Genomic DNA, 12083 nt, shown 5'->3' on the forward strand with positions numbered 1-12083 from the left:
ACATGTTTTCCATTTCAATCTTTTATTTCAGATTTAGTTTTGATAGGGTTAGCTCATGTCCAAGCAACTCTAGTCAATTAGAGGCTTTTTCGGACATGGTTTTAGACTCGGCTTAAGTTTTGAGTGATTTAACTGTATCACTGAACTTTTAGATAATACTTATATATATTCGTATTAGTATTGGGTATTCCCCACATTCATTTAAATATTGTTTTAGCTTCTGCATTAGTTCTTGTTTTCTTAGATAACGTCAGCATGCACTTATGTTATGTCAGACTGACCCTTGGGTCAGTTGTGATCCTAAGTCCCGTGTTTACGTCAAGGGAGTAGCCTCGAGGCGTGACAAGATTTGCCATATCCATATAAGCAGACCAATTATAATGTTAATTTGCATAAAAATTATAACGCTTAAAAGCATATTTGAATTGACTTTTAACATATAAACCAAAATTTAAAAAACTCTAAACTTCTGCCTTTTGGCTTAAAAACATGTGCTTATAAGAACTTCTATATCCAAACTCTCAAACACTATTTAAAAGCTACCTTGACTTAAAAGCACCTAAATAAGCTAATTCAGAGGGGCTATAGTCAAAGGTGAACTCTACCAAAAAGAACTTGGCGTACTAAAAGACCCACTATATTCTCTCACACCGATGACGTGTCACAAGTTGTTATAGTAGTACAGGTTGAACCGGTAGAATTTTAATGAAAGACCATAGTTTTGACAAAAACTAAGCAAAAGGCAATTGGGAAAGAGGATCCACCTAGAACCCTACATAGACAGAACCACCTCAACCATGAAGATGCAAAGCGAATTTGATCATCTCTCTATTCTTCGAGCACACATTGTAAGAGTGCCAAACTCATGTTCATAATCCCATCGACACTGATAACTTGACGAGATGAGGAGGTGCTTTTTTGAAACTATCACAAGTCCAACCCATTGTTGAATCAAATAAGATGATTTTTGATGCAACCTCGAAGTTGGAGGAGGTATTGGTTGTTAAACCTTAAAAGCACAATGCACTTTGGTATTGGAAAATGCACATACATCTCATGCATTCTGCCTATACAGACTTGGAGAATCCTCTTCTCATGAGCTTAATTTTTGTCAAAACTATGGTCTGTCATTAAAAATTTTCAAGTGATATTTTCCAATATCTGATTTGTATAGCAACCTGCGTAGCACCGTGCATCTTTTCAGTGACTACTTTCTCATATCTAATTTGTATACCACCCCGCATCTTTTTGATGACTACTTTCTCGTATCTGATTGGCGTGTATCATGCATCTTTTCGGGACTATATTATCAAATCTAATTTGTGTAGCACCGTGCATCTTCCCTGACCACTTTCTAATATTTGAGTTGTGTATGATCGTGCTTCTTTCTGATGACACCTCGGTGACAAACATAAACTTTTATTGCTGTACCAGGCCCAAATTAATTGCAAACTAAATTTTAGTATTTATGACCTTGAGATTTACTACTGTTTTCAGTTTTTAAAAAAAAACTACTTTTTTGTGGTACAGAGGATGGCATAGATCATTTATGGGATAGGGGGTTGCAGAACTTTGTTCAACCCCAGATTTGTGGCAGATTTTCCTTAATCTCACAGGCATATCTTGGTGTATGCCTAGCAAGATTGATGATACTCTATTCAGTTGGGAGATGGCTGGAGTTGGGGCTACAAACAGAGAAACATGGAGGATGATCCCAGCTAGTAGTTGATGGACTATATGGAGGGAGAGAAACGAGAGACGTTTTGAGAATAGGAACAACAACCTGTAGGAAGTTAAGCTTAAGTGTATTTTGTTGTTCTACTTTTGGAGTACAAATGTCTACTCCAATGAAACTGAGTCAAATCATAGATGCTTTAGGATCCATTTAGATTTGGTTCAATTTTTTGGATAGATTATACTTCCTTTCTACTTTTATAAATATGGTTTTTCAGTACTACCTAAGTACTATTTGAAATACAAATGTTACCCGTTTCAAAAAAAAAAAAACTTTGTTTAACCTCCCCCCCCCCAATTCCTCCACTAACTCACCTATAAGTGATCTCTTTTTACCACTCCTTGTTAATTCTTTTCTCATATCTGATTTCTTCTACTACAGTAATTCCTGCTGCTATTAAGAACGATGGATTTTCTTCAACATAATCATTCTCTTTTCCTATTCATGCTCTCTCTATCTTTATTTGTTTTACCCGATGCTAAATCTCTCGCAATCTCGCCATATAGTTACAGATCCCTTCCTCGTCTCAGCATATATTCAACATCCTCAAAAATCCATATCTTCTGGCTCTTTTCTTATAGTTCTCTTTACCTTCCATAATCTGTCCAGATGTTAAGCTTCCTTTTTGCTTATGCACCACTAAATAATTGTTGCAAGTTCTTAACTCCGACTTCAATATCAACATTCCAGCAGCTTTCCCTCCATGCAAAATCATTTTGGAATCAGCTAACTAAATTATGCTTGGGTAGGTCAAGTATATAGCAGCAAAAGTTAAGTAGTTGGCCAGAATCCACTTGGGCTTAGGAAGAGCAAGGTTAACTGTCAACATCCGAGCATTCTTTGGTTTCTCCAAAAACTCTAAACAACAAATTAGTCCCAATCTCCTATCAATTCTTTTTTGGACAAACATCTTCTCCACTCGCTTTTTAATCCATTATTTCCTTCTTTTCTTTGTTTGCTTAATTTTCTTAATTTTAAGATATCATTCCACTCTGGCTTTTGGGTTTGAAATTCATCAAAACTAAATACAGTCACAAAGCAATTTAGTAATACTACCGCAGAACATAGAAAACAATAAGATCAACATGCAAAGGAGCAGCATTTCAGACATGATTTAACCGAGACAATGGGGAATCTTTTAACACAAAATTTGCCATATCAACGCCAAGATTAAACTACAGCAGACAACCCCTCAATAATATAAAGTAAAAACTTAGTATTACTTCTAAGGTAACTTGCAGATTTAAGAAGTTATAAGCAAAAGTTGAAACCAAAATGAAAAGTAAATGGAAAGACCTTCTGAAGAAAGCCACCACAGAAGCGGTAATAGATGAACTCAGCTGAAGAGATCCTTCCCATATCTTTTCAGCCGCAGGAGACATCTTATTAGACAGTAACCTACTCTTCTCATTCAACCTGTGAGATCTATGGATTGACTTATCTATTGATTTCACGTCCTTTTTCATATCACCTTCCATGTGACTTGTTCCTCTACTTTCAAGTGTGTCTACACGATTATCAAAAGAACCAATGGAATTCTGAGCCTTGGTCTGCAATGACTTTCCACCAGCCTTTTGGTCAGTAGAAGCCGAGCCCCTTAAGAGAATATCTCTATCCCACCAACAAGGCAGTCCAGATCTGTTTGAACACTTAAGACTTTGATCCGAAACACAAGAATTTCCAAATCTATTGGCTTCTTCAGGGCAGCCTCTTCCATGAGAAGAAGCATATGAGGAATGGTGCTGAGAAGAAATCTGCTCAACTGCTCCAAACTCTCTCACACCTCCAGTGGAAACATTATGCATTTCGAATGACATCCTAGAGGTGACATCAGGGTTCCCAGAAATCAAATATCCCAGCTGAGGATGAATCTGAGATTTTCCAGTATACGAATTATCGGATTTTGAAGAGGATCTACCAGTGTCAGCTTGTGCAAGCATGTTATTTGTCTCTGATACCCAATTTAGCGAATCAGGTGCCTCCCCAATTGGAAAATCATATTTCCAGAGTGGATGCTGGTGCTGTGTAGATTGCAACTGCATGCATGAAGAGTACTGGTTCATACTTTTAACTTCATTTTCTTGGGCCTTCGAATTACTAGTGTATCCTTCGACACTGTTCTGATGATTAAATTGATGCTGGAAACTATCTCCATGAGCAACCACTGAGGCAGACTTCGATTGATTTACAATTGACTCACGGGTGTTTTCTTCTGTGGTGAATAAGAGTGGACCATTCCCTTTTAGACTTGATTCTGGAGTCAAGGAAAATACAGGCAAATCAACTGGCCTCGATATCCTTTGACCCAAATGTGTCCCACATGAAGCAATGTCGTAGCCTCCAGATGAAGATGGGAGTATTTTTTTTTCCATCCAAGCTACCTTAAGTCGTAATAAAACAAAACGTTTATGACCAACAACTGCTCGCACAGTTATAACTCAATCCTGCTCACTAGCAAAATAAGATCAATAAGATAAGAGAACAATCAGAGGAAAACAAAGAAAAGTCATCTACAAGCACTTCAGAAAGCTAGAAATAGTATAAAAGAACTAAGGAGAGAACTTAAACTACATCTGACAACAGAAATGAAGGGTACATGTTAGAAGCTTTATCTGAGTGATTATTCACCCCCCACCCACCCCACCCCCACCCCGAAAAAAAATACATTCCCCTTTGTCCATAACAATCAGTAGGTATGCTATAACTGTCCCATGGGGATGACCTAGTGCTTGAAACATGCCATACAACCTGTAGATCCAGGTCAGAATTCCAACTACAACACTCAGTGCGACACCATTTACTCCACCCCTGTTGTGTGAGATTAACTTGGCACGCTTTACTTGTGGACTGGTCAGGCTACCCAGGGGATTAGTCGAAGCAAAAACAAGTTGGACACACCATTGATATACAAGATAAAAATAAAAATAAGGTAAACAACTTGCCTCACAAAAATATATAACGTAGTCCAACCCATTGACTAAATACAACTTAGTCTTGACTAAGCCATCCGACCACAGAAAAGGATTGAACTAGCTTTGCCAAAGGGATAAATTATTGCAATAAAAAAAGTCTTTTGGTTTTTGTTGAGTAACAGTATATTATTCTTTTATTTATATTATTTTGAGAAAGGAAAAAAAGAAAACAACAATACATTAATCATCAGCACAAAGGCTATGCTGGAGCATATTTACAATTTCAAAAAACAAATGTGTGACATTGTTCTTCTTAAAGGAATTTAAGAATTCTAACAGAATTTCAGCTTCCTTTGCAAAGTTCTCTTTACACCAAAAGCAGTCTTTTTTGTCTTCGGTTAATTTCTTCACGTTTCTTTTCCAAGTTTTTCATAGGGGATATTTTACAGTAATGAAGTACAGTAGTATTCCAGTTTAACACAAAGAAAGAGGTGGTCTGTATAGAGGAAATCTGCAGATGAAAATTATTTTGCCTTTAAACTGTCACTAATGAAGCTCAAGAGGAGATGAGGGGGTATTTTCTTTTAATTTAATGTGACACGTGTGTCATGCTCCCATTGGTGTGTTATGGACTCCCCAACTTGAAGTGGTCGTAAGTCATCTAGGGAGATCTTAGTTACGGACATGACAAACTAGTGCGTGTAAACAAACAAAGGCATAAAAAAAAGTTCCAGCAAGTTGGAGGGATAAAGTATGCATTAAGCCTAAACTAAATAAAACAGACTTCATTCTGCACCAGAAGAGCAGCTTGAATCTCAACCAAATCATATCCAACTCCTCTCACTATCTGATAATTGTGCATGATGACATCCGTTGACACCCCAACTATGTTTACCAATAGCTGTCCAACCAGATATCTAGATGACCCATTCAGTATCTTTACATATTTGATTCTGCTGGATGAAACCAAAACACATCCTACATATTTCTTCTTTGGTTCCAAACAAACACTGTTGTCTATTGACATTCCAATGTTACCTAACACTCAGCAATGTAAGTAGTCATTTTAAGTTTATGGTCCAACAGAAACTAAAAACCTTAGATCACCTCCCAAGGAATCTCAATATCAATTAACTATATCTCAAACCCAAACCAAACTAATTACTATTGTTATCATTCGGAAAAGACAAATAGGGTCCTCTAAAGAAACTAGATGTTACAAATATCACAATTATCATTTCACAGACATACAAAGTCTCTATCCAGACTAAATTTACTCCTTGAAAATATTGGAACTAGTATAGGTGAAAGACAACTGAACTTTAACCTTGATTAGTTGGTATCGCGTAAATGGATCATTTGCTTCTGTGGTGTTCTTTTCTTAGCTAAACTGGTATTGGTTTTTGAGAAATAAAGGGTTGTCTGGACCAACTTTCAGTTGATGTGTATTTAGGTCTACTCCATCCACTTTTAGCACCTTCACTCATATATACCTACTAACAAATGTATTTGGCGGTTCATACAAGACATGGAGAAACCATTTTAGGCCATCTTCTCTGAGTTTATACTCCGTATTTTTACTTGCAAGTTGCACCCTCTATTGGAGATCAGCATTCTAATATTGTATAATCTTTTCAGAGAAACATGCATCTTAGGATCCACATTTCTACAATATTTATCCTATGAAAATATTCTATTGTTCCAACATTCACTTTCATAGTATATTGTTAGTCATACCGTCGTCAGATAAAACTTGTCTTGCGCTTTGTTAAGCATAATTGTATCATATAATTATATGATTTAGTTATAAAAAAAAAAAAGAGGTAAATTTCATTAATAAGTACCAAGAAGGTCTACAAAGTACAATAAGGAACTATCATATAATTATGTGTTGCACTTCCATAATGCTCCTCCATTAAGATCATCCTATTTTAAGTACGTGTGTTACATCTTCATTTATCACCCCACTGTCCCCGAAACAATGAATCTAGATATCTAAATTGTTTGCACTTAAGCTTCACAATCCAAATGGCATACCCAAAAATAAAATGAACAAAGAGATGGCATTAAAGAAAGATACACGATTCTCGAACAAAAACGATAGCACTACAGAAAACCAACGAGCAACCTAGAATCAAAGGGACAAAACTCAAGCAATCAAACAAATCCATACCTACAGAGGAAAGCATGTTTTGGGCCATTCAGAATTTATAGAAGCAGCATAATTTTTACAAGTGAACTGTACTTATTAAAACTTAATTTCCATGTCACTGATATCTAATACTCCCTCCATTTTCAGTTTATTCGACCTACTTTTCTTTTTTAGTTCATTTTAAAAAAGAATGACTTTTTTTTCCTTTTTAGCAACTTGTTAGTTTCAACTTTCCACGTGAGATGTTTAACACCAAAAGATCAAAGAGCATTTTGGTACATTTAACAAATCTTTAATTTTAGACCACAAATTAAACTATATGTCATGTCAAAACATGTCCCTCCATTTGAAATTGAAAAATGGAGGGAATATCTAAAAACGTAGTGCCCATTTGGATGAGCTTATAAAAAAGTAACTTATAAGTCAAAAGTTAAAAGTAAGGATACCTCAAACCCTTTGGGTTTGACCCATTGGTTTGGGCTTAGAACTTTCATATCAAAGGTCTCAAGTTTGAAATCTCTAGGTTTGCCTTTTGGGTCAAACTCCTCACACCGGGGTTACCGCAGGTTACCTCTCCTATAGGGTTTGCGAGATATTGCTTACAGTTTTTCTTGTCATTTAAAAAAAGAGTTGGGATTTTAAACTTTTTTAGCCTAAAAGTCCATGCTTAAAAAAACACTTTTTAACTTTTCCAAACAACTCCAAAACTAAAAAAAATAACAAAAAATGTTTAAAAAGTCAATAACCACCTAAAGCTAATCCAAATACCCCATAATTCATTGATTATGATATTTTTCAATTTTATAAACTACTAATATGATGATCTTGTGACAATGTTCATCTAAATTTTACACTAATGACCACTGTTTAGACTCTGTTTCTTACTCTTTACTTGATTAATACTCTAGATTTCTACATTAACAAAAACCCTCATTAAGTTTTTTGCTTTTAAAAAAGCTAACAGAAATTTAAAAACAAAAACTTACTGAGGGAAGCCATGAACGGAGATAGTGTAGCAGTAGCAGCAAGAAGTAGTGAGAGTGAAAGAGAAGAGACCGACACAGAGCAAAACGAAAAACTGAAAAACCTTTTGCATAATACATCGAGTTTTCTTCTATTTTTGGACTTCCATAATTAGGGATTTAATATATGGTGCAGTCCATGGGTGACTTCCCAAAAAAAAAAATCTCGGGTTTAAACTATAAAAGTTTTTCTCGAATAGAGCTTTAAGTCGTACGATTTTAAAATATTATAATTTTAATATAGATATTGAATATGAAACACAAAATTAAACCAAGTTTTTGGGTTGCTAAAAAAAAATTAAGTATGTAGTATAAGGTAAAAATTAATCTTATATAATGTAGTTTTACATTCTAAGATTTAAAATCAATACTAAAATGAGTATTGTTATAATACTATACATGTTGTATTTATATTAAATATATGTATTATTGATGTATGTGTTGTTATTGGACATTAATTTTGATAAATAACACATCAAGTATAACATAAGAAATGTGTGTTTAAGCCCTAAAGTGAGGTGCAAAACATGTTTGAGCATTTGTGTCTAGGTTTATAGGCATTTTTGTGTATTATTTAGGCTTTTAAGATATATTTTTCATACTAAGTGGAATCTAAATAGTTAATTTTCCACTTTATCAAAAAAATAAATTAAAGAACTAATTTCTTTGTTCATATATTTTTGTTTATGTTTATAATTATTAATTTCAACTACACATACAAATTTGTATATTTTTATATTCGTATTTTTTTTAATTTGTGCTTGAAGCGTAAAAGAGTTTTTTTTGTATTTTTCACTTTTGATAACATTAGATTGCAAAAAAATGAACAACGACGGAGGAAAATCACATACAACTCTAAAGCCTGAATCCCAATCTATTCCTTTAACACAACTTTTTTTAAAAAAAAAAAAAGCCTAAAACATGAAGCTGAATTTTGGTAGAACAAAGTCAAATGATTTACAAGAAACAACTAAAGCAGAAAACTGAAATGGCAACTAATCAATGCAAAAAAGCACCCATCTCGGACGATAAAAAATTACCAAAAAAGATAAAATCAACTAGTAGCAGTCAAATTAAATGAGGAACAACACAGAAGAGGATTAATAGAATGCAAGAAAAGTACAGAATCAAAAGGGAAATCAACTGGTATACCTCAATCGACGACGGCGGATTCCAGGGTTTGAGACTTGTTTTCTGAAAAAGGAACTGGTGAATGTAAAGTGAGAATGAGTTTCTGGTTAAAAAGTAATTTTTAAAATAATAATACAAAAAGAGGGGATAAACTTTTGAGAATACCAATAAATTTAAGAGTTATTTGACCGTGAAGGTTAATACAATTATTATTTTTAAATTTTATTTTGTCATACAAGAATGGCGTTACAAATCATAAAGAGAGGTTTGAATATTTGTGAATATAGATAGAAATTTTGGTTTGAAATTAGGGGGTGCAAAAATTGTTTTGATAAAAATTAAATCATTTTAATTAATTTATATCAGTTTATTGGGCCATATCGGATCGTTCAGAGGGTAGGTCAATCGGCTTATGAGTTAGAGTTTTCATCGGGGCTAAAATTGATCAATTTGGAATTTCGGAATCATTTTTGCCGAAATTTTTTATAGACATTCGTTAAGACCTGAGCTATGGAGTCAGCTAGCCCACACGGTTAAAACGACTCACTTTATTGGTCAAACGAGTCTCGAAGCAAGTAAACCCCCCATTTTGCCGATTATCGTGTGATATGGTCCATGAAATTTTGGTGATCCAGAATTTTGACGTCATATTTACCAAAATTTTTCATATACGTCCATTAAGACCTTAGTTATAGAGTCAGTTGACCCACACGATCAAAACAACCCATTTTCAAGGTCAAGCAAGCTCTAGAGTAGATAAACTCCCTATTTTGCCGATTTTCATATGTTATAGTTCACCATCTTTTTTTGGTGATCAAGAATTCTGACGTTATTTATGCCAAAAATTTTCATGGACGTCCGTTAAGACCTTAGATATGGAGTTAATTGGTCACCACGGCCAAAACAGCCCATTTACAAGGTCAAACGATCCTCAGAGAAACCAAACCCCCCATTTTTATCGATTTTCATGTGCTATAGTCTATGAATTTTTGGTGATCAAGAGTTCTGATGTGATTTTTACCGAAAATTTAGATGGACATTCGTTAAGATCTTATATATAGAGCCACTTGGTCACCACATTCGGAACGACCCATTTTAAAGCTTCAAATGAGCCCAGAGCAGGTAACCCCCCCCCCCCCCCCCATTTTGCCGATTTTTCTTTACTATAGTCCATCGGATTTTTGGTGATCAAGAATTTCGACATGATTTTTGCTAAAAATTTACGTGGATGTCCGTTAAGACCTTATCTATGAATTCAGTTGGTCATCACGGCCAAACACAACCCATTTTAGATGTCAAATGAGACCTAAAGCACGTAAACCCCATTTTACCGATTTTTGTGTGCTATAGTCTATGAGATTTGGGGTGATCCACAATTTCGATGTGATTTTTGCCAAAACTTTACATGGACGTCTGTTAAGACCTTATCTATGGAGTCACCTTGTCACCACACCTTAAACGACCCATTTAAGAGGTAAAACAAGCCCCAAAGCAGATAAACCCCTCATTGTCAATTTTTGTATGCTATAGTCTACCATCTTTTTTGGTGATACAGAATTTCAACGTGATTTTTACCAAAAATTTACATGGACGTCCGTTAAGACCTTATGTATGGGGTCAGTTGGTCACCACGACAAAAAAGGGACCATCAAACAAGCCCAGAGCAGGTAAACCTTCCATTTTACAGATTTTCGTGTGCTATAGTCCACCATCTTATTTGGTGATCCAAAATTCCTACATTTTTAGCGAAAAATTACATGTACGTTCGTTAAGACCTTATCTATGGAGTCGGTTGATCACCAATACTAAAATGACCCATTTACAAGGTAAAACGAGCCCTAGAGCAAGTAAACCACTATTTTGCCGATTCTCATGTGATATAATCCATATGATTTTTTGTGATCCCATATTCCGACGTGATTTTTGTCAAAAATTTATATGGACGTCCGTTAAGACCTTATCTATGGAGTCAGTTGGTCACCATATCCAAAACAATCTCTTTTAGAGGTCAAATGAATTCAGAGTAGATAAATCACCCATTTTGTCAATTTTCGTGTGTGATAGTCTACCATCTGTTTTGGTGTTCTGAAATTTCGACGTGATTTTTGCCGAAAATTTTTATAGACATCTGTTAAGACCTTATCTATTGAGCCAGTTGGTCACCACAACCAAAACAACCTATTTTAGAGGTCAAATGAGTCAGAGTAGGTAAACCCCCAATTTGCCAATTTTCCTGTGTTATAGTCCACCATCTTTTTTGGTAATCCAGAATTCAGACGTCTTTTTTACCAAAAATTTACCTGTATGTCCGTTAAGACCTTAACTATGAAGCTGGTTGGTCGGCACAGCAAAACGGTGCATTTTCAAGGTCAAACGAGTCCAGAGCAGGTAAATCCCTCATTTATTGATTTTCGTGTACTAGTCCATGAAAATTTTGGTGATTCGGAATTTTGATGTGATTTTTTTCAAAAATTTACATAGATGTCCGTTAAGACCTTAAATATGGAGCTAGTTGGTCACCATGGCCAAAACGGTTCACTTTAGAGTTCAAACGATCCTAGAGCAGGTAAACCCCCGATTTTGCCGATTTTTGTGTGCTATAGTTCATGAGATTTTTTATGATACAGAATTGCAATGTGATTTTTGTCGAAAATTTGCGTGGAAATCCGTTATGACCTTATTTATGGAGTCAGTCGGTCATCACTACCAAAATGGCCCATACTAAAGGTCAAACGAGCGCAGAGCAAACAAACCCCTAATATTGCCAATTTTCTTATGCTATAGTCCACCATCTTTTTTCGAGATCCGAAATTCCGACGTGATTTTAGCTGAAAATTTACACTAGCGTCCCTTAAGACCTTTTCTACAAAGTTAGTTGATCACCATGGCTAAAGCGGATAATATTAGAGGTTAAAAGAGGCCTAGAGCATGTAAACCCCCAATTTTGCCAATTTTCGTGTGTTATAGTCCACCATTTTTTTGGTGATCCAAAATTTAAACGTTTTTCTTTGCCTAAAATTTACGTGCATATCTCTTATGACCTTATGTATGAGGTCGTTTCTTCACTACGGCCAAAACGGTCCATTTACGTAGTCAAACAATCTCAGAGTAGGTAAACACCCCATTTAGCC

At 35.2% G+C, this 12083-nt stretch overlaps 1 protein-coding gene across 14 annotated transcripts in view; it reads right to left on the reverse strand.

The window, feature by feature from the left end:
* The window catches only part of LOC101259453 (uncharacterized), a 30017-nt gene extending 20823 nt beyond the window's left edge, over positions 1-9194 (reverse strand). For 9 of the 14 annotated variants that reach the window (XR_011210520.1, XR_011210522.1, XR_011210519.1 and 6 more), the window contains exons 1-2: positions 8974-9093; positions 3032-4186 (exon numbers count right to left, since the gene is read on the reverse strand). Coding sequence is in view for 4 of the 14 variants with exons in the window: in XM_026031866.2 (XP_025887651.1) it covers positions 3032-4107 (1076 nt within the window). In the remaining 10 variants the exon portion in view is untranslated. Of the gene's footprint in view, positions 1-3031; positions 4187-8973 lie in introns of all 14 variants that reach the window. The other 5 variants (XR_011210523.1, XR_011210524.1, XR_011210521.1 and 2 more) reach the window with 2 other exon arrangements.
* Between the last annotated feature and the right edge of the window lie 2889 nt (positions 9195-12083).

The sequence above is a fragment of the Solanum lycopersicum genome, chromosome 7 (genome assembly GCF_036512215.1).
Source record: "Solanum lycopersicum chromosome 7, SLM_r2.1".
Taxonomy (NCBI): Eukaryota; Viridiplantae; Streptophyta; class Magnoliopsida; order Solanales; family Solanaceae; genus Solanum; species Solanum lycopersicum.